A 21,733-nucleotide genomic window follows, 5' to 3' on the forward strand; every position below is an offset into this window, starting at 1 on the left:
GGGCGCCCCGGTGCGCCCCGGAACGAAACGGGAACCCGGACGGGGCGGGAGGTGGGGTCTCGGGGAGGGGGTCTGAGGCCGCCGCCAATGCCCATTGGGTGCCTCCAACTTGAAGACTTTGTGGATTTGAAAGCAAACAAACAACAAAAAAAAAAAAACTTTGAGAGGGTCCGCCTCCAAAGGCGCACGGGGAGAAAGCGAGCGGAAAGAGGGAGCCTGCCTCCTTGGGGCGTCCGGCCACCGCTGGCACAGCGGATCCTTGTCGTGGGGAGCAGAGCCCCGCGCGCCCCGCTCCAGCCACACAAAGTAAGCCTCCCACCGAGGCGCGTCTCCAGGCATCGTGCGCCCCCACCAGGCAGGTGAGCCCAGGCACCGCCGCCCCCAGGTACCCTCCCCAAGTGCGCCCCCCGAAGTGCGTGCCAAACGATGCCCAGCCCCCACGGACCGCCTCTTAAGGTTCGGCGCCCCCGCCCCCCTTTCCTGGCGTCCCAACGCGGGTCGCCAAGTCCGATCCGCGCGCCCCTGGTCGTGGTCGGGTGGGGGTTGGCGGGTGCCCACCGGCCGGCGCTCACTCACCCTGGGTGGACACCAGGCTTCCAAGCAGGGCGAAGAGGAGCAGCGTTAGGGCGGCCCGACGCGCCATGGTGCGCCCCTAGCCGCGCAGGGAGCGTCCCGGGAGTGTCGCGCGCGCGCGGGCTGGGGCGCGGGCGGCGGCGGGTGGGCAGGACAACCCCACCCGCCCCCACCTCCGGGGCGGGGCAGGCAGGCGGGCGGAACCCGGGTGGGGTGCAGCGCGATCGCCCCGCCCCGGCCTGAACTCTCCCCGCCCGCGGGCGCCACCCCAAACCCTGGGCCCCCGGGGAGCGAGCCGCCGGGGAGGGGCGCGCGGGCTGGAACCCAACCCTCTCCGGCTCGGGCCGGGTCTCCCCGCCCCGCTTCCACTCCTCTCTTCTTGGGAACCCCTAGACAGACTCCATTCTCCTCCCCTTCTCTGTTAATTGTGCTCCTCTCTGCCTTGGACGCCGCAGCCCGCGGGCCCGCGTCCAGCCTGGACCAGCACACTGCAGAGCGTGGGTGAGGCTTTTAAGGGCGCAGGGCGAGGCCCCTGGGGCTTCCCAGGTGGCCTTAGCGGTAAAGAACCCGCCTACCTCTGCAGGAGACGTGGGTTCGATCCCTGGGTCGGGAAGATCCCTTGGAGGAGGGCATGGCAACCCACTCCAGTGTTTTTGCCTGGAGAATCCCATGGACAGAGGAGCCTGGTGGGGCTACAGCCCATGGGGTCACACAGAGTCGGACAGGACTTGATGCTTACTTCCCAGACTGGCCAAGAACCTCCTTTGCAGGTTCTTTGCACTCCCTAAACATCTTCTCCCCAAAGGCAGGAATGGGGAGGTGCAGGCCACCTCGACTTCTTACCCATTCGAGGCAGCTGGCTGGCGCCCAGGTTGGGGGTGGGGAGCGACCTTTCTGGGGACAGTCGCCAGCCACAGCCGCAGCATGGCCCTTTGGCCCTGTCCCAGGCTTAGGTGGGTGCTAAGAAGCTTCAGTCGTGTCCGACTCTCTGCCACCCCATGGACTGTGGCCCGCCAGGCTCCCCTGCCCGTGGGATGCTCCTGGCAAGGATACTGGAGTGGGTGGCCATGCCCTCCTCCAGGGGAATCTTCCCGACCCAGGGATCGAACCCACGTCTCCTGCATTGGCAGGTTCTTTACCACTGGCACCACCTGGGGAAGTGAAGCTCTGAGCTTGAAATGCTCTCTGCCTGCCTTCAGGGCCCTGGAACAGCGGGTTAGACCGAGAAATAGCCCTGAGTCACAGTTCCATCATTCCACCCTGCCCCCCGGCTCAGACCCTCCCCATCACACACCTTTCCACTCAGGATGACTCAGAACCCTCCTCCCATTCCACCCCACCCGCTACACACACACACACACACACACACACACACACACGCACGCACACCGCTGCCTGCTGCTACCTTCTGCCCGTACACACAGCAGACATGTGTTCCCCTGGGTGGGACACACACCTGGCTGGAGAGATGCAGTGACCCACACACACCCCAGGGCTCCTCGACAGCTAGACAAACACACTTCCAAGGCGTGGAGAACAGTGGTTCTTTTTTCTTGGCCAACGGAAACCCCAACACACACAAGATTGCACTTACATAATGTAATCATGTGGGGGGGGAGGGGACAGAAAAACGGCCTGTGAAAGTGTTACTTTTGTGGATTGACTGCTCCCCCCCACCCCACCTCCCCTCTCCTGCAATGCATGCATGCTAAGTCCCTTCAGTCTTGTCTGACTCTGTGACCCCAGGGACTGCTGCCACTGTTAAGTCGCTTCAGCCGTGTCCGACTCTGTAGCCCACCAGACTTCTCTGTTCATGGGACTCTCCAGGCAAGAATACTGGAGTGGGTTGCCATGCCCTTCTCCAGGGCATCTTCCCGACGCAGGCATCGAACCTGCCTCTCCTATGTTGGCAGGCGAGTTCTTTACCACTGAGCCGCCTGGGAAGGCCAGAGAGACCCGCACCTCCTTGCAAACTTCTCTCTGCATCTTTTTCTGCCTCTCACTTTTCAGGCTTTTCACTCTGCCAGTTATTGCAGTCTTGAGGCCAGTAGAGGGTGTGCACCTTGGGCGGTTGTAAAGAAGAGGACTTCTGGGACCCTTCTTAGGGAGGAAACGGATGCTGGAGCTGCTGCAGCCATTTTGGCACCTTGAGGTAAGTCAGACTCTCAGTGAAGAAACCATGGGCTTCCTGCCAAATTCCAAAGACCCTTCCCTGGGAACTTTCCACTTCATCCCATGTACCTTCAAAAGAAACACCCTACCTGGGTGTTTCTCCAACCTCTGACAACTGCACTGCACCATGGCTGACATGTTTCTCTTTTTGGAAGCTTCTGGAAGCTGGGCGCATTTGATCACTGAGCGACTGAGTCCCCATCCTCAGCCATCATCTTTGGCAGCATTGCTCTCTGGATGGCAGGCTTGGAGTTCTTTTTTTTTTCTTTATGTCTCTCCAGAGAGACATTCTGAAGACTTCTCTGATTCATTATGATGACTTTGCTTTTCTTTTCCCACTGCTGCTTTCCTTGGTTCCAAACAAAAAAATTTCCATAACATCATGCAGATGCTTTGGCTCCAAGAGGCCCTAACTTCCAGAATGAAAATTAAGTTAGTTGAAAAATCTTCCTGACTTGTATCCAAACACCACGTAACTGGAGTGAAGTTTATTAGCCAGACCGGGAGTGGGACTGAGCACATTTGGGAACAGGCGAGCAACGGGTCTCATCAGGTCAATGCATTCAGCTAACGCTGTCCTTCAGTTGCTAAGTCTTTGACTACATGTATCGCTTGAAGCTTCAGCTTCAGCATCAGTCCTTCCAATGAATATTCAGGACTGATCTGCTTTAGGACGGACTGGTTGGAACTCCTTGCAGTCCAAGGGACTCCCAAGAGGCTTCTCCAACACCACGGTTCAAAAGCATCAATTCTTCATTGCTCAGCTGTCTTTATCATCCAACTCCTGTGAATAATCTCTTTCTCTGCTGCAGATCTCAGCACTGCAGTGTTTGCTTTTGCTGATCGTGTTCAGGATCTAAGTCGTGTTCAATTCTTTGTGACCTCATGGACTATAGCCTGTGAGGGTCATCGGTCCTTGACTTTCTCCCGGAGTTTGCTTCCAATTCATGTCCACTGAGTCAGTGATGCCATCCAGCCATCTCATCCTCTGTCATCCCCTTCTCCTCCCGCCTTCAGTCTTTCCCAGCATCTGGGTTTTTTTTTTTCCCAATGAGTCAGCTCTTTGCATCAGGTGCCGAAAGTATTGGCTCTTCAGTTTCAGTCCTTCCGGTGAGTATTCAGGGTTGATTTCCTTTAGGATTGACTGCTTGACTGGGTGTCAAGCAAATGAAGCTACTCCAGCAACAGCTTCAATATATACATACCAGTTGGACCACAGGACGTGACCAAGGTTGGACCATTTTTGATGGATGCAAAAGGCAATTCTACATTTTACTGTTACCCTCGGTGTCTCCCAGTCTTATTCTGGGACCTAATCTATTTCTTCAGTTTTTTAACGGCTAGTTCATCTGACTTTGGTCCATTTGTAATCTGCCGTCCCAGCCAGACCTTTGTGTATATGTATGCATGTTAAGTGACTTCAGTCGTGTCCGACTCTTTGCAACCCCATGGACTGTAACCCACCAGGCTCCTCTGTCCATGGGATTCTCCAGGCAAGAACACTGGAGTCGGTTGCCATGCCCTCCTCCAGGGGATCTTTGCAACCCAGGGATGAAACCTGGGTCTCTTTTGTCTCTTCCTTTGGCAGGCGGGTTCTTTACCACTAGCGCCGCCTGGGAAGCCCATATATATATATATATAAAAGCTGTAAAACACACGTGTGCACACAGGTTAAACAACAGACGCTTATTCCCACAGCCCTGGAGGCTGGAAGTCTGAGATCTCGCAGTGGGCAGATTCTGTGTCCGGTGGGGCCAGTTTCCTGGCTGGTGGGTGACCACCTTCCTTCTGTGACCTCACCTGTTGGAGACACAACTCTGGTGTCTCTTCAATTCAGTTCAGTTCAGTTGCTCAGTCGTGCCCGACTCTCTGTGACCCCGTGGACTGCAGCACGCCAGGCCTCCCTGTCCATCACCAACTCCCGGAGTTCACTCAACCTCACATCCATCGAGTCGGTGTTGCCATCCAACCATCTCATCCTCTGTTGTCCCCTTCTCCCGCCTTCAATCTTTCCCAGCATCAGGGTCTTTTCAAATGAGGCAGCTCTTTGCATCAGGTGGACAAAGGATTGGAGTTTCAGCTTCAACATCAGTCCTTCCAATGAACATCCAGGACTGATCTCCTTTAAAATGGACTGGTTGCATCTCCTTGCAGTCCAAGGGACTCTCAAGAGTCTTCCCCAACACCACAGTCCCAAAGCATCAATTCTTTGGCGCTCAGCTTTCTTTATAGTCCAACTCTCACATCCATACATGGCTACTGGAAAAACCGTAGCCTTGACTAGGCAGACCTTTGTTGGCAAATTAACATCTCTGCTTTTTAATATGCTGTCTAGGTTGGTCATAACTTTTCTCCCAAGGAGTAAGCGTCTCTTAATTTCTTGGCTGCAGTCACCATCTGCAGTGATTTTGGAGCCCAAGTAAATGAAGTCAGCCACCGGATGCCATAATCTTAGTTTTCTGAATGTTGAGCTTTAAGCCAACTTTTTCACTCTCCTCTTTCACTTTCAAGAGGCTCTTTAGTTCTTCACTTTCTGCCATAAGGGTGGTGTCATCTGCATTTCTGAGGTTATTGATATTTCTTCTGGCAATCTTGATTCCAGCTTGTGCTTCCTCCAGTCCAGCGTTTCTCATGATGTACTCTGCATAGAAGTTAAATAAGCAGGGTGACAATATACAGTCTTGACGTGCTCCTTTTCCTATTTGGAACCAGTCTGTTGTTCCATGTCCGTTCTAACTGTTACTTCCTGACCTGCATGCAGGTTTCTCAACAGGCAGGTCAGGTGGCCTGGTATTCCCATCTCTTTCAGAATTTTCCATAGTTTATTGTGATCCACACTCTCAAAGGTCACTCTTCCTCTTATAAGGACATTAATCCTATCCCGGGGACCGGCCTATAATCTCCTTAAACCCGGCCTCCTCGTCTAACCCCGCCTCCTCGTCTAACTACATCTCCTAATACGGTCACCTTTGGAATCAGGGCTTTCATATGTGAATTCTGGGAAAGACACACACTCATTCACTCCATGACAACCTCCATCTATCGAGAGTATTCTTTACAACAGCAGAATAGTAAAAAGATAAAAACAGACACACACACACACACACAAAGCAGCTATCGGAACTGCAGGAAATCAGTCTATACTTGGAAACTGCAGCCGTTTGAAAGCTTCTCAGAAGATCGTTTAATGGTTTGCAAATACTCGTAAATCCCTAAAGGCACAGCCTAAGCCAATGCATATTCTACAGAAACTCTCCCGAGAGGACGGAGAGAAAATAGCGAAGGCAAATGAAACCTTTCCTTGATTAGTTAGTATATGCTGAGAAAGGTTTTAGTATCTGTTTTCTAAATTTTCTGCACTGTATTATTTTTGAACAGGATGTAAACATATTACAGGCTTCCCTCATAGCTGAGTAGGCAAAGAATCTGCCTGCAAATGCAGGAAACCTGGGTTCCATCCGTAGGTCGGGAAGATCCCCTGGAGGAGGGAATGGCAACCCACTCCAGTATTGTTGTCTGGAGAATCCCATGGACGGAGGAGCCTGGTGGGCTACAGTCCATGGGGTCCCAGAGAGTCGGACACGACTTAGTGACTAAACAACAACAATAGAATAGAATGAAATAAAACGAAATAAAGTACAGCATTAGTAGAACAACAGAATAGAATAGAATAAATAGAATAAAACAGCATTAATAGAAGAGAAACGTTAAAAACTAGAAAAATAAAGTGTATAAAATAGGTTCTTTGTTTCCCGGGACAAAGAGAACCTAATCTGTCAATGTCTGCAGCAGACAGCTGGCTGGGAAGCGTTCGTTAGTAGTCACACATGGAGATCTCTCTCCGTATTTGTCCTGAAATTCCTTTTCCCAACTCAACATCCCCTGGCCTGAGAACAATCAGGAGGCTCCCACACATCTTTGAAGGGTCCCCAAGTTGCAACCAACTGATGACTTAAGAAAGTGAATCCCACAAAAGTGAGAAGACAGCCTTAGACTTTTTCATTTTCCAAGGGATGGATTAGATTAAAAAAAAAAACACACACACGAAACAAACATGGATCGTTCAGCATCTGGAAGACATTTAAAGTCACCGGTCACATCAAAATCACGAGTCCTTCATCGTCTGGAGCTAGTCTGCCTGCTCCGATCAGGACGTCCCTGGGCTGTGACACCCCCGAGGGGAAAAAAAAACCACCGGCCAAGTCAAGGACTTGGGGGGACGGGGCTGGGGGACTTCGAGATTTAGTTTATCCACAGTGAGGGCAAAGGTGGAGAAGGGCGTGGCAACCCACTGCAGCATTCTCACCTGGAGAATCCCCCGGACAGAGGAGCCTGGAGGGCTACAGTCCACGGGGTCACAAAGAGTCGGACACGACCGAGTGACTGAACTCAACAGCAAGGAGGGGTCTCGGGAACCTCAGACCCAGTAACTGCTCAGTCGGAAGGCCCTGAGTCCTCTGGGACTTGCACTGAGATCAGGAGTTAGGGGGACTGTCTTGCAGGACCCGGCCGACCATCAGCTTGGCTCCTGCAGCTCTCCTGGGCTCCCTTCCGAATTTTCCAGCTCCGGCGTCCCGGTGTCTCACTTGGGAGACCCTGGCGACTGCTCCCGGAGGCTGGCGTTGCTGGAACGCTGCGTCCTTCTGCGCAGTCAGCTGGACGGGCCTGAACGCCCTGTGAACTGCCGTCACCTTGGCGGCCGTGGCCGTGTCTGCTGACCTCCCCAGGAGTGACTCATCACCCAGAAGTCCCCACCGGCAGGTCCTGACCCCACACGTAGTCCTCCCTGGAGATCGAGCCTCAGTGTCTGCTTCTGGGGGGTGTCTGACCCCACACACCCCCTGTCTTCCTCGCTTGGAGAACCCTGATGTTTTTGTTCTACATTAATGCAAATATTTATTGACATCTCAAACGGGGTTAGGTACGAAATTTTTTTTTTTTTCAATTTTAGTTTTAATTGGAGTCTAATTACTTTACAGGATCCTGCTGGCTTCTGCTGTCGAGGCTGTTCAGTTGCTCAGTCGTGTCCGGCTCTTTGCGGCCCCATGGACTGTAGCCCGCCAGGCTCCTCTGTCCGTGGGATTCTTCAGGCAAGAATTCTAGAGTGCCGTTCCCTTCTCCAGGGGATCTTCCTGACTCTGGGATGGAACCCGGGTCTCCCTCATTGCAGGCAGAGTCTTTACCGTCTGAGCCACCAGGGAAGGTGTGAAAGTTGAAAGTCGCTCAGTTGTGTCCGACTCTCTGCGACCCCGTCGACTATACAGTCCATGGAATTCTCCAGACCAGAACACTGGAGTGGGTAGCCTTTCCCTCCTCCAAGGGATCTTCCCAACCCAAGGATAGAACCCAAGTCTCCTGCATTGCAGGTGGATTCTTTACCAGCTGAGCCACCAGGGAAGCCCATCCTTCACTATATATAGAAAATAATCAACAAGGACCTAATGTGGGCTTTCCAGGTGGTACGAGCAATAAAGAACCCGCCTGCCAACTGAGGAGACGTAAGAGACTCGGGTTTGATCCCTGGGTTGGGAAGATCCCCTGGAGAAGGGCATGTCAACCCACTCCAGTATTCTTGCCTGGAGAATCCCCTGGACAGAGGAGCCTGCCGTCTACAGTCCATGGGGTCACAGAGAGTCGGACACAGCTGAAGCGACTGAGCACGTACGCAAGGAGCTACTGTATATCATACGCACGTCGAGTCAATGATCTGTAATAAGCTACATGGTAAAAGAATCTTAAAAAAAAAAATAGATTCATGTGTACCTATAACTGAGTCACTTTTCTGTACAGCAGAAACTAACAGCATTGTCAATCAACTACACTCCAATAGACTATAAATATTTTTTTAAGGAAAGTTTAAAACTGTAAATTAAGTCAGCGTGCCTCAGGGGAAAATGCTAGTTTCGTCACTCCGATCCTGGCGTGAAAATAACATATTGATTGCTCTAAGAGGAACACCCTTCTCTTAGGGTCGGGACAAACGGAGATTATACTGCAGGGCTTTGTTTGCTTCAGAACTAAGTGGAAAGCAAAACAAAGCTTACAAAAGCAGCAGAGAGACAAACAAACAAAAAAGAAGGTAAAAAAGGACACGCCCAGCGGCCTCCTCACCGCCCCCACCCTGGCAGACACCCAGTATCCGCGCGTGGCTCAGCAGCGAGACTGACTGCTGAGTCCTCTGGTTTGAGCTGTTTTGTTTTCGCCTTCTCCATGGAGACTTCCTGCGGCCCTAAATCTGGCTTTTCTGTAACCGCAAAGAACAAAGTCTTGAAGATCAGTTAAGATTTCCGGCACTGCAGCAAGTTCTGTAAAGTGAGGGGATGGCACTCAAACAGCTTAGATCGGGTAGCACATTCATATTGTGAAAGCTACTTGTCATTGCCATGGATATTTTGAAAAAACGCAACACACGCCCCGGAGATGAAAAAATAATATGTGTGTTCCGCCCTCTGTAGCAGTTCTGTCTCTCTCTCTCATACCGTCTTTTAAGTCTCTGCCCACCGCAGAGACATGTATCTGTAGCTACAGGTTTCCCAAATAGATGAGATGTTGTTGTTCAGTCGCTCAGTCGTGTCCGACTCTTTGCAACCCCATGGACCACAGCACACCAGGCCTCCCTGTCCATCACCAACTCCTGGAGTCCACCCAAAATCATGTCCATTGAGTCGCTGATGCCATCCAACCATCTCATCCTCTGTCATCCCCTTCTCCTCCTGCCCTCAATCTTTCCCAGCATCAGGATCTTTTCCAGTGAGTCGGCTCTTCCCATCAGGTGACCAAAGTATTGGAGTTTCAGCTTCAGCAACAGTCCTTCCAATGAATATTCAGGACTGATCTCCTTTAGGATGGACTGGTTGGATGTCCTTGCAAGCCAAGGGACTCTCAAGAGTCTTCTCCAGTTCAAAAGTCTCTCACCGTTCAAAAGCATGACTTCTTTGGCGCTCAGCTTTCTTTACGGTCCAACTCTCACATCCATATGTGAGCACTGGAAAAAGGGTATCTTTGAGTCTACAGACCTTGGTCGGCAAAGTGATGTCTCTGCTTTTGAATCCGCTATCCTGGTCATAGCTTTCCTTCCAAGGAGCAAACAGTCTGTGATTGTAACTGCTGACCTATCTACAAGCAAACTCAATAGTGCTGTGTTCTGTGGCTTGTGTCTCTAAGTTAACGGGCACCATGGGGAAAAAGAGAATACACACGCTTTTCTGAAAAAGTGGGTCCCCTGGCCCGTGGACTGTCTCTCTTTGTTCATGGTGGGGTGATACCCTGGGGACAGACTAGAGGCCAACACACCCCTGTGTCCACTGGATGATGGAAAAAAAGCTGCGACACTCCAGAACTAGGGCATGAAAATGCAGTTTCCCGGGGCAGGGGCAATGCCATCCCAGCCCCTCCCCTTTCAACTCTCCCAGAGCCTCCTGGCGTCAGTGGCCCATTCAGCTGCCCTGCCAGCCACTGGGCAAACTCAGTGGGCATGGCTCCAAATGCCCAGCTTCTAGGAGACACCAAACTCTTTGAATTCTTTTTCAGGGACAGTTAGGGCATGTCTGTGGACATCCTGAGAACAGCATAGACAACCAGCTCCCCACCACCACACCCACCCCACTTCGGCAATCAAAGGTCGAGAAGTCGTGTGCCCGGTGGCTGGGTTGGGGTTTGGAAGGGAATGTACAAGTGTGTGTTTGCAGACAGGAATGTAAAGGCCCAGGAATTTGAGTGACTCGTGCAAAAATGTCATGCCGTAGGCTGAGCCCGGCAGGGTGGGAGGGGGAAACCCCACGCAGGAGACAGCGCCTCATCAGCAAGGCCAGGATCTGTGTCTCAGGAAGTGGTTGCAGCCGGCAGGGGTGACTCACTGGCAGGAAGAAGAGAATGCAATGGGCGATGACCCGGGAGGCATTTGCGTGGTGGTTCGGCTCCCCTGGTGGCTCAGCTGGTTAAGAATCTGTCTGCAGTGTGGGAGACCTGGGTTCCATTCCTGGGTTGGGAAGATCTGCTGGAGAAGGGAAAGGCTATCCATTCCAGTATTCTTGGGCTTCCCGGGTGGCTCAGCTGCTAAAGAATCTGCCTGCAATGTGGGAGACCTGGGTTCGATCCCTGGGTTGGGAAGATCCCCTGGAGGAGGAAATGGCAACCCACTCCTGTATTCTTGTCTGGAGAATCTCATGGACAGAGGAGCCTGGCGGGCTGCAGTCCTCGGGGTCGCAGAGAGTCAGAGATGACTGAGCGGATAACAGTCCCACCTCTGATTCTTCAAGGACCTTTTAAACTGTGTGTGTAGGGGGGCGCTCCCCACACAGCCCTGACAGAGGAACCTGAGCCCATTCTGGAGTTTTTCAGTGTCAACCAAAGAGGCAGAGCGGGGCCGCGGGCAGGAAGGGGCTCCCAAGGAGACTCAGGCTGCCCTAGTGGACGCCGACGGGACACAGAGGAGGGGGACCCCACAAGCTGCCGGTTGATAAAGGGAAGGGAGGTAGAACTGAGTAGATCCGTTCACAGATCTGGGGAAGGTCACCCCACATAAGAGACCGCTGGGCTCAGTGCCCAGGGCTGCTTTACATCAGGACTAGATTTTTTTCTGGACACAGCGGGGACTTCGAATCCCGTGGAAGAGACAGCAGAGGACCAAATCTTCAAAAGAATATAAGGCATCTCTGTGTGGTGAGCTTTCTTTACAGTCCAACTCTCACATCCATACATGACTCCTGGAAAAACCAGAGCTTTGACTAGAAGGACCTTTGTCGGCTAAGTGATGTCTCTGCTTTTTAATATGCTGTCTAGCTTGGTCATAGCTTTTCTTCTAAGGAGCAACTGAAAGCTGAATGCCAAAGAATGGATGCTTTTGAACTGTTCTGTTGAAGACTCTTGAGAGTCCCTTGGACTGCAAGGAGATCCAACCCGTCCACCTTAAAGGAAATCAGTCCTGAATATTCGTTGGAAGGACTGATGCTGAAGGTGAAACTTCAGTATTTTGGCCACCTGATGCAAAGAGCTGACTCATTTGAAAAGACCCTGATGCTGGGAAAGATTGAGGGCAGGAGAAGAAGGGGACGACAGAGGATGAGATGGTTGGATGGCATCACTGACTTGATGGACACGAGTTTGAGCAAGCTCCGGGAGTTGGTGATGGACAGGGAGGCCTGGCATGCTGCTGTCCATGGGGTCGCAGAGTCGGACACGACTGAGCGGCTGAACTGAACTGAGGTGACGAGCACTTGTTGAGTTGTCGGGGGCTCTTTGCTTCCTGGGGGCTCCGGCAGAGGCCCAGGTGTTGATCAAAGCCGTTCCCCAGAGGAAAAGTGAGGGTTTGCATTGACCATTGAAGAGGAAGCAGGATTCATGGCTCAAAGAGGGTGCACGTGTGTTAGTCGATCGGTCGTGTCTGACTCTCTGTGACCCCAGGGACTAGCCCGCCAGGCTCCTCTGTACATGGGATTCTCCAGGCCAGGATACTGGAGTGGGTTGCCATTTCCTCCTCCAGGGGGTCTTCCCAACCCAGAGGTGGAACCTAGGTCTCCTGCGTTGCAGGCAGATTCTTTACTAGCTGAGCTGCCAGGGAAGCCCTCAAGAGGATGCTGTGTGTTGTGACCAGCTCAGGGTGCAGAAGAAGAGGACTCCAGGGCTGCTTTCGGATTGGGACCGCCCAATCCGAAAGCAGCCCTGGAGTGTCCCCAGGCATCATGCTTCCGTTCTCCTCTTCTGGCGACCCCCTCAGAGGCTTGCTCCCCGAGGCATCCCCCTCCTTGCCCTGGGCCTGCCGCCGCCCTGTGCCCTGGGCTTGCACTCTTTTATAAAAAGATTATTTTTGGATGGACGGGGTCTTGGCTGCTGCAAGCAGGCATCCTCGCATTGTGGCGGGCGGGGGCTGCCCTGCAGCCGTGGTCTGAGGGCTGCTCCTTGCCGTGGCTTCTCTTGCAGAGCACGGGCCCCCGGGGACCCGTGGTGTCTTCCCTATGCAGGGATTGAACCCAGGTCTCCCACACTGCGGGCAGGTTCTTTTCCGCCTGAGCCACCAGGGAGGCCCCGCCAGGCTGTGGTAGGCAGTTTCTTCTCCACTGGGACCACATGGGAAGTCCCGGGCTTTGCTCTTAAGCTGCTTCTACTGGGGATCACCTTACTAATAGCCTTTCTGCAGGCATCAAAGTGCAAAGGTCTTTTCTCCATCTTAAAAGTAGTCTGCTCATTACAAGCAGAAAAACTAAAAGAATACAGGAAAAGGAAAAGAAAACATGGTTGCCCTTGAAGGAAAGCAGAGGTCTTTCTCACAGTCATCTTCTTGAGCCTAAACTTCCCCATGCACGCAGAATTAGATAAGACCCTATTGTCATTAAAAGATTTGCATAGAATGTCTTGGCTGGAGTGGACTTGCTGATAGTTCGTCCTTCCTTGGGTGTCCCCGGTGGCTCAGATGGTAAAGACTCTGCCTGCAAATGCAGAAGACCTGGGTTCGATCCCTGGGTGGGGAAGATCCCCTGGAGGAGGAAACGGCAACCCACTCCAGTCTTCTCGCCTGGAGGATCCCATGCGCAGAGGAGCCTGGCGGGCTGCAGTCCGTGGGGTCACAAAGAGTTCGACATGACTGAGCACGCAGGTGGTCCCGTGAGGCCAGTCAGCTTTGGCCCTGAGTATAGCCAAGAGTTCCGTCTCCGAGTTTCACACATTCCAGCCCTGAGCTTGCAATGCAGAGGCTGTTGCAGTGAAAAGGAGATTAAAAAAAAAAGGAATGAGTTTTTTTTTCTTTTCTTTCTCTTTCCTAAGAACAAAGAAGTGAAAGAAAACTGAGGAGGCCTGGACATTTCTAGTATCGGGTTTTTTGGTTGCTGTTGTTACTTAGCTGCTCCTAAGTCTGCACATCTGTATCTAAGTTTCCTTTTATGCCCTCTGAGTCTGCAGCTCCTACACCTCACATGTAGTTTTCCTTTGACTCTGTGCTAAGTACTTCCTGTATCTGGTGTTTACCCTTAAAACACCCTTCCCCTTGCAGTTATACAGCAGAAAGAGGGCGGCAGGGTCAGCGGACTGCCTGAGTCAATTAGCAGGTTACTGATGCCAGCTTATGACTGTCTTGGCGAGAACGCAAAGAGGAAGAAATGAAGACCTTTGTTCCTCATCACCGACTCCTGACTGCAAGCCCTTGTCTTGTATAAGCCCCTAGACACCTCATCTGTCCTAAAGGAAATCAGTCCTGATGCTGATGCTGAAGCTGAAACTTCAATCCTTTGGCCACCTGATGCGAAGAACTGTCTCACTGGAAAAGACCCCGATGCTGGGAAAGACTGAAGGCGGGAGGAGAAGGGGACGACAGAGGATGAGATGGCTGGATGGCATCACTGACTCGATGGACATGAGTCTGAGTGAACTCTGGGAGTTGGTGAAGGACAGGGAGGCCTGGTGTGCTGCAGTCCATGGGGTCACAGAGAGTTGGACACGACTGAGCGACTGAACAAGACTCCCCATCAAGGGGCAGGGAACAGTCCTTGAGGCATGAGTATACTGGGTTCCCCTCTCTGCCAGCTGAGAATAAAAGCCCCCTTTCTATTTCTTCCAACCTCTGTCTCCGTATTTTTCATTCGGCTTCAGTGGGCAGAGAAAGTGAAGATTCTGGCCAGCAGTGAAGCTTGTACAAGACCCCCCGACACATCAGAATTGCAGGGCAGGAGGAGACCTCTGACTTTGGTGAGTTTTTTTTTTTTTTCTTTTTTCAGATCTTTGGATCACGCAGACAGGGCTGGGAGCCACCTCGGCCAGGGTGAGTCCTCAAAAATCATTGTCAGATCTGCAAGATGAATGGAAGCGGGCGGAGCGCTCAGCTGTGCCTTCCGAACACGCCCTGCTCCTTCCCAGAAGTGCCTGTGTCATTTGGTTTTTAAGAAAGAAGACTCCCCGGGTGCCCCGCCCAGGGCCTTCTGGTTTCGTCGGAAACTACCTGACAATCCAATCAATGCAGACTATGTGGACATGTCCATGCCAGACTCCCTGACTACCCCTTCCCCCATCCTTCCCCCTGCTGACCATAAGGTGATTACAGAATGTTGAGCAGAGTTCCCTGCGCTGGACAGCAGGTCCTTGCTGGTTCTCCATGTTAAATACAGCAGTGTGTCCATGTCCATCCCAGACTCCCTGACTATCCCTTCCCCCTAGTAACCCTAATTTTTTTCTCTAAGTCTGTGAGTCTCTTTGTGTTTTGCAAGGAAGTTCATTTGTATCGTTTATTTTTAGATTCCACATATAAAGGGAAAGTGAAAGCAAAAGTTGTTCACTCGATTCTAGCTCTTTGCGATCCCATGGACTGTAGCCCACCAGGCTCCTCTGTCCAGGGGATTCTCCAGGCAGGAATACTGGAGTGAGTTGCCATGCCCTCCTCCAGGGGATCTTCACCACCCAGGGGTTGAACCCACATCTCCTGCATTGCAGGGGAATTCTTCACCGTTTAAGCCGTCAGGGAAGCCCAGATTCCACATATAAGTGATGTTCTACAATATTTTTCTTAGAAGAGCATTTTTAAAGCCCTTAAATGAGTGTGCGGTCTTTTACCCAGCTCCTCCACAAACTTGAAGCATCCGTGTCAAAATTTAATTCTACGTTAAGGGAATAAGGAAGCTCTCTGAGGTCTCTTTGGATTTTCAGCTACCCCTTGGTAGAGAGGTGTCCTATTTCAATTGCATATTTCACTGGTAAGAGAAAACTTTTCTGAAACACTTCAAGCCCCTGAAGCCACCGCTGAATCTGAGTCTTAGCACTCAGTTAAAAGTATGATCTGAAGAATTAAAGAATACAATGAGATCAATAGCGAGCCATCCTGACCACAGGTAAGCTAAGCCTTCTTCTCTGTCTCTCTCTGCTCCCCAACTATCAGTATGTATTCCAAGTTTGCATTTTTAATATCACAGAAATCACCACGATATTTTCAAGGGGCTAATGGGAAGTCATTATGTATGACTTTATGTATGTATGACATTATGTATGGATGTGAGAGTTGGACTGTGAAGAAAGCTGAGTACCAAAGAATTGATGCTTTTGAACTGTGGTGTTGGAGAAGACTCTTGAGAGTCCCTTGGACTGCAAGGAGATCCAACCAGTCCATTCTAAAGGAGATCGGTCCCGGGTGTTCTTTGGAAGGAATGATGCTAAAGCTGAAACTCCCAATACTTTGGCCACCTCATGCGAAGAGTTGACTCATTGGAAAAGACCCCGATGCTGGGAGGGATTGGGGGCAGGAGGAGAAGGGGACGACAGAGGATGAGATGGCTGGATGGCATCACCGACTCGATGGACGTGAGTCTGAGTGAACTCCGGGAGTTGGTGATGGACAGGGAGGCCTGGCGTGCTGCGATTCATGGGGTCGCAAAGAGTCGGATACGACCGAGCGACTGAACTGAACTGAATGAGAAGTCAAGAGGTTCTTTATGTTTAGTATAAAAGAGAGCTTTGTGTGCCTCCCCCGGGAACGTAATTAGCAGGAACCTGGGCGAATTTAAGAGTCACGTTTCCTTTCCATTTTCCTTCGGATTCTTCTGTTTGTGTGGAGCACTGACTGATTAAAATATTTAAAGCCCTGGTCATGGAGAGATTCACTTTCCCGGAAAAAAAAAAAAAGTGAAAAAGCTAAAGCACAAACGGAGGAGGAAGGCTGCTCCTGGGCACATATGCAGAGAATAAGGATTTTCCTGGTGGTGAGGGGCTAAGACTCTGAGGTCCGAATGCCCGGGTTCCGTCTCTGGTCAGGGAACTGGTTCGCGTGGGCCGCAACTCACCCCTGGTGCAGCGAAATGAACATGTACATATTTAAAAGCACTCGAATGTAAACGTTCTGAGAGTCCGCCAACCTCTTCCGGGGACCCGGTCTCTGATTTACATGGCTCTCCGAAGCCCATCTCTTCAAAGCATCTTAGAGAAAACTTAGTCGCTCGGTCCTGTCCAACTCTCTGCAACCCCGTGGACTGTAGCCCTCCAGGCTCCTCTGTCCATGGGATGCTCCAGGCAGGAATACTGGAGGGGGTTGCCATTTCCTCCTCCAGGGGGTCTTCCCGACCCAGGGATGGAAACCGGGTCTCCCACATTGCAGGCAGATTGTTTACCGCTTGAGCCCCTAAAGCCCATAAAGTCACCGCCTCCACAGTCAAAACTTTCCGTATCAATTAATTTCATCTACCACGACCACATGCTAAATGCCAGTTTTCGTTCCTGATCGCCAAGTCTCACCCACAACGCATGATCTGTGCAACATCACCAGTTACTGTGTCTTTCTCCCCTGTGAAAACGCTTCTTGAAAAATAAACGAGCAGTTCTTTGAAACTCATCACGAGAGAGGCCACACTTCGAAAACGTCCTTTTTCACCGCCTCCTGCTCCCCTCACCCCACCACCCAGGCTGGGCTAGAGCCAGTTTGGACGTGTGGGAGGCCGTTGATGACTTTCTACCATTTTGCTGTAATTGACAGCGAGCCCGATTTTCCTAGTTGATGGGCACACAGAACTTGGACGATGCAGCGGTCGGGGGTGAAAAGTGCAAGGGTCAGTCGCTCAGTCGGCTCTGACTCTTTGCGACCCCAGGGACTGTAGCCCACCAGCCTCCTCTGTCCATGGGATTCTCCAGGCAAGAAGACTGGAGTGGGTTGTCGTTTCCTTCTCCAGGGGATCTTCCCCACCCAGGGGATCAAACCCCGGTCTCCTGCATTGGCAGGCGGATTTGTTACCACTGAGCCACCAGGGAAGCCTGCGTTTGGGGGTGGGGGGAACTTTCTCTGGAAAACCCACGCTAGATCCTCCGTGATCCTAGACAGATCCAGGCAACAGCCATCACGGTCGAAGGCATTCTGGGTTTTGACAGGGGCACCATTTCCCTCCCTGGGACTCTATAAATGAAGAAAGAGACTCTTCACCCTGCGGTTGGAGGTAGGTGAAGGACAAGGTGTGGGACTAAAGTGGTCCTGCTGACAGAGCTCCACCACATGCTTCTCACAATGCGCCCACTTCCAGCCACTGCTGCTGTTGTTCAGCTGCTAAGTCGTGAGTGTCTGCTCTCTGCAAACCTGTCCATTCACCCATCCATACATCCGTCCACAAACTCTCCCATCCATCTACCCACCCATTCATTCATACATCCATCCACCTATCCATCCATCATCCATCCATCATCAATCCATCCATCATCCATCCACCAATCCATCCACCATCCATCCATCACCCATCCATCATCTATCCATCATCCACCCATCCATCCATCCATCCATCACCCATCCATGCATCCATCCACTCATCCACCCATCCACCCATGGACACTTAGCTTGCCTCCACAGTTACAGCGCTCGCCCACAGTTCTTCTATAAACACCAACCACACCAGTGCACACATCTTCACGTGGACACGTTTTCACGGCTCCTGTGTGTCTGCAGCTAGGAGAGGCGTGGCCAGGTCCCACAATAAGCCTAGCTGAATCTTCCGAGGAGCTGCCAAGCTGCTGCATATCGGCCCCCCTTTCACTTCAACTTAAGTGCCCTTAAATCCCACTCCTGGACTCAGCCACCCTGGGACTTGTAACCCCGCAAATTACCATGGTGCCTTCACTCCTGGGAGGCTCGCCAGAATGTGGGTTATGCTCGGCTTCGGACGACTTGAAAAGTGGGCCGTCCGAGCCTGCCCTCCGAGCGTCACCTTCCTAGCCCCCTACATACGCTGCCAGCATCCCTGGTGATGAGTGTGGGATGCTGGAAATCTGTGCCAAGACCGGGAAGCAGGGAAATCCAGAGGCCATGCTGGGACACGGGCACTGGGGGGTCTTCCCAGCTGTTGCTAGTGGTGAAGAACCCGCTTCCCAATGCAGGAAACATCAACGATGCAGGTTCGATCCCTGGGTCAGGAAGATCCCCTGGAGAAGGGAATGGCTACCTATTCCAGTATTCTTGCCTGGAGAATCCCATGGACAGAGAAGCCTGGAGGAGCTACAGTCCATGGGGTCGCAAAGAGTCGGACACGACTGAGCAACTAAACAGCGGCAAAATGAGATGAGCAATCTCAAAACCCCCAACAGAATGGGAACATCCTGCACTTCAGTCTCCCAGGGCTCCCAGGACAGCAGGTGCCCAGCATCCCAGGGCCAGCTCGTCCTGTGGACTCAGGGCTGGACCAGGCTTTGGGAAACTGGGTGGAAATTGACCAGGAAGGCAGTGCAATGCCCCAATCTGGCCACTAGGTGGTGTCATAAGACCGTGCCGCTGTTGTGGTTCAGTCCTAGGTCGTGTCCGACTCTGCGACCTCCTGGACTGCAGCACGCCAGGCCTCCCTGTCCATCACCAACTCCCGGAGCTTGCTCAAACTCATGTCCATCAAGCCGGTGATGCCATCCAACCATCCCATCCTCTTTCGTCCCCTTCTCTTCCCGCCTTCAATCTTTCCCTGCATCAGGGTCTTTCCCAATGTAGTCAGGTCTTTGCATCAAGTGGCCAAAGGATTGGAGCTTCAGCATCAGTCCTTCAGGCCTGATCTCCTTTAGGATGGACTGGTTGGATCTCCTTGCAGTCCAAGGGACTCTCAAGAGTCTTCTCCCCAACCAAGACCACAGCCATCCCCAGAGGCAGCCCAGCAGGGTTGTCACAAGCCAGCCCCAGCCAAACCCTGGGAGGCGGGCATCCCACAAGGTCACAGGGTATTTCAAGAATAACAAAATCTAACATAGACTCACAGACGTGGAAAACAGGAAAATGAAGGAGAGATAAATTAAGAGAGAAATTAAGAGTGGCTCAGTGGTAAAGAGTCCGCCTGCCAATGCAGGAGACCTGGGTTCAATCCCTGGGTGGGGAAGATCCCCTCGAGAAGGGAATGGCAACCCACTCCAGTATTCTGGCCTGGAGAATCCCCATGGACAGAGGAGCGAGGCGGGGCTGCAGTCCACGGGGTCGCAAAGCGTAGACACGACCGAGCAACTGAACAATAGTAAAATGAGATGAGCACTCTCGAAAACCCCAACAGAACTGGCAGTTTCGGTCTCCCAGGGGGTCCCAGGACGGTAGGTGACACGCGCCCAGCATCCCAGGGCCAGGTCGTCCTGTGGACCCAGGGCTGGACCAGGCTTTGGGAAACTGGATAGAAATTGACCAGGAGGGCAGTGCAATACCCGATGTGACCACTAGGTGGCGCCATAAGACCGCATCATTGTTGCTGTCCACTCCTAGGTCGTGTCCGACTCTGCGGCCCCACGGACTGCAGCGCGCCAGGCCTCCCTGTCCATCACCAACTCCCGGAGTTTACTCAGACTCATGTCCATCGAGTTGGTGATGCCATCCAACCATCTCCTCCTTGTCACCCCCTTCTCCTCCTGCCCTCAATCTTTGCCAGCATCAGGGTCTTTTCCAGTGAGTCAGCTCTTCCCATCAGGTGCCCAAAGCATTGGAGTTTCAGCTTCAGCATCCGTCCTTCCAATGAATATTCAGGACTGATGTCCTGTAAGATTCATAATCTGACGCAGCCATAGTCCAAGGACCATTGCTGTCCCCAGAGGAAATCTAGCCAGGCTGTCAAAAGCCAGCCTGAGCCCAAGCCTGGGAGGCGGGTGTCCCACAAAGTCAGAGGGGGATTAAACACTGAAATATCTGAACTAGACTCCCAGACATGGAGAGCGGCAAAGTGGAGGAGATATCCCTTAAGAGTTTGGGATTAACGTGTACACACTACTGGTAAAGAATCTCTCTGCAACGCAATAGATGCAGGAGACCTGAGTTCGATCCCTGGGTCAGGAAGATCCCCTGGAGGAGGGCATGGCAACCCACGCCAGTACTCTTGCCTGGAGAATCCCATAGGCAGAGGAGCCTGGTGGGGCTACAGTCCATGGGGTCACAAAGAGTTGGACACGACTGAGCCACTAAACCACCAGCACCAGGATCCCCCCAAGTGTGAGCTCAGACCATCTCTTAGCCAAGCTGATTTTACCAAAGAGGCCTGTGGGTAGCCTGGCATTAATTTTGCATCACTCCCTGTTGATCTCCAAAAGACTTCTTTATGCACGTGTGGTCAGAGAGGGGTCTCCTGACTTAAGAGAAGGAGAAATCAGGGACCTGGCCTGGCCCCAGCCTCCTGCCTTCATTGTTCTGCTGGTCTCATCTTGGAGTCTATATCTGCAGGGAGTGAGTCTCCAGCTGTTTTATCCTGGGATGGGAGAGGAGGGTCCCATCTGTTTCCTGCCTCGCTCTGTGCTCCTAGGCTTCCTCCATCTCTTTGGAATGATGGAGGTGATGGTGGTGAGCTTGTCTCACATGTGAGCCTTTTCTTACAAGCCATCTAACTTTGCTAGGACTTCCCCCAGTTTTCAGTCTGCTGGAGAACTACTGCATATATCTATTGTAGGAATTAATGGATTCCACCCCCTCACACACACCTGGAACAGGAGGAGAAGGGGCCGACAGAGGATGAGATGGCTGGATGGCATCACAGACTCGATGGACAGGAGTTTGAGCAAACTCCGGGAGTTGGTGATGGACAGGGAGGCCTGGCGTGCTGCAGTCCACGGGGTCACAAAGAGTCGGATACGACTGAGCGACTGAACTGAACTGAACATCTGGGACCCATGAACCCCCCAGGTCCTGCCAAGACACACAGAGATTTCATCACTTCCTCCCCCAACTGATAAACAGACCCTCATGTATTTTTTAAGGTGTTTTTTTTTTTCTTTTGATGTAGCTCATTTTTAAAGTCTTTATTGAATTTGCTACTATATCGCTTCTGTTTCACATTTTCATTTATCGGACTGCAAAGCACGTAGGGTCTTACCTCCCAGACCAGGGATCGAACCTGCACTCCCTGCATCGGAAGATGAAGTCTTAACCACTGGATGGGCAGGGAAGTACCGAGACCATCAATTTTTATCAAGCCCCACCGTGCAGGGAGCAAGGACTTCCGCCTCTACAGAGAGGGCATCAATACTGGTTGAACTCGGGTCTCAGCATCTCCTAGCTGAGCAGGGTTTCAAACGTCAATTGGAAGCCTCAGGGCTGCAA

The 21,733-nt window shown here is 52.2% G+C and overlaps 1 protein-coding gene and 1 long non-coding RNA gene across 4 annotated transcripts in view; one reads left to right on the forward strand and one right to left on the reverse strand.

Moving 5' to 3' along the window:
- The window catches only part of CD99 (CD99 molecule (Xg blood group)), a 30,156-nt gene extending 29,420 nt beyond the window's left edge, over positions 1-736 (reverse strand). For both annotated transcript variants that reach the window (XM_070784064.1, XM_070784066.1), the window contains exon 1: positions 577-736. In XM_070784064.1, coding sequence (XP_070640165.1) covers positions 577-643 — 67 coding nt within the window. In that variant the 5' untranslated portion in view covers positions 644-736. The remainder of the gene's footprint in view (positions 1-576) is intronic.
- LOC139181172 (uncharacterized) lies at positions 23-17,571 on the forward strand. Of its 2 annotated transcripts, none has more exons than XR_011565253.1 (3): positions 23-359; positions 2,584-2,725; positions 13,730-14,293. It is a non-coding gene; the product is annotated as an uncharacterized lncRNA (long non-coding RNA). The 2 variants fall into 2 exon arrangements; XR_011565252.1 differs by lacking the exon at positions 13,730-14,293 and adding an exon at positions 14,451-17,571 and having other exon boundaries at positions 26-359.
- The last annotated feature ends 4,162 nt before the right edge of the window (positions 17,572-21,733 follow it).

The sequence above is a fragment of the Bos indicus genome, chromosome X, assembly GCF_029378745.1.
Source record: "Bos indicus isolate NIAB-ARS_2022 breed Sahiwal x Tharparkar chromosome X, NIAB-ARS_B.indTharparkar_mat_pri_1.0, whole genome shotgun sequence".
NCBI classification, from domain to species: Eukaryota; Metazoa; Chordata; class Mammalia; order Artiodactyla; family Bovidae; genus Bos; species Bos indicus.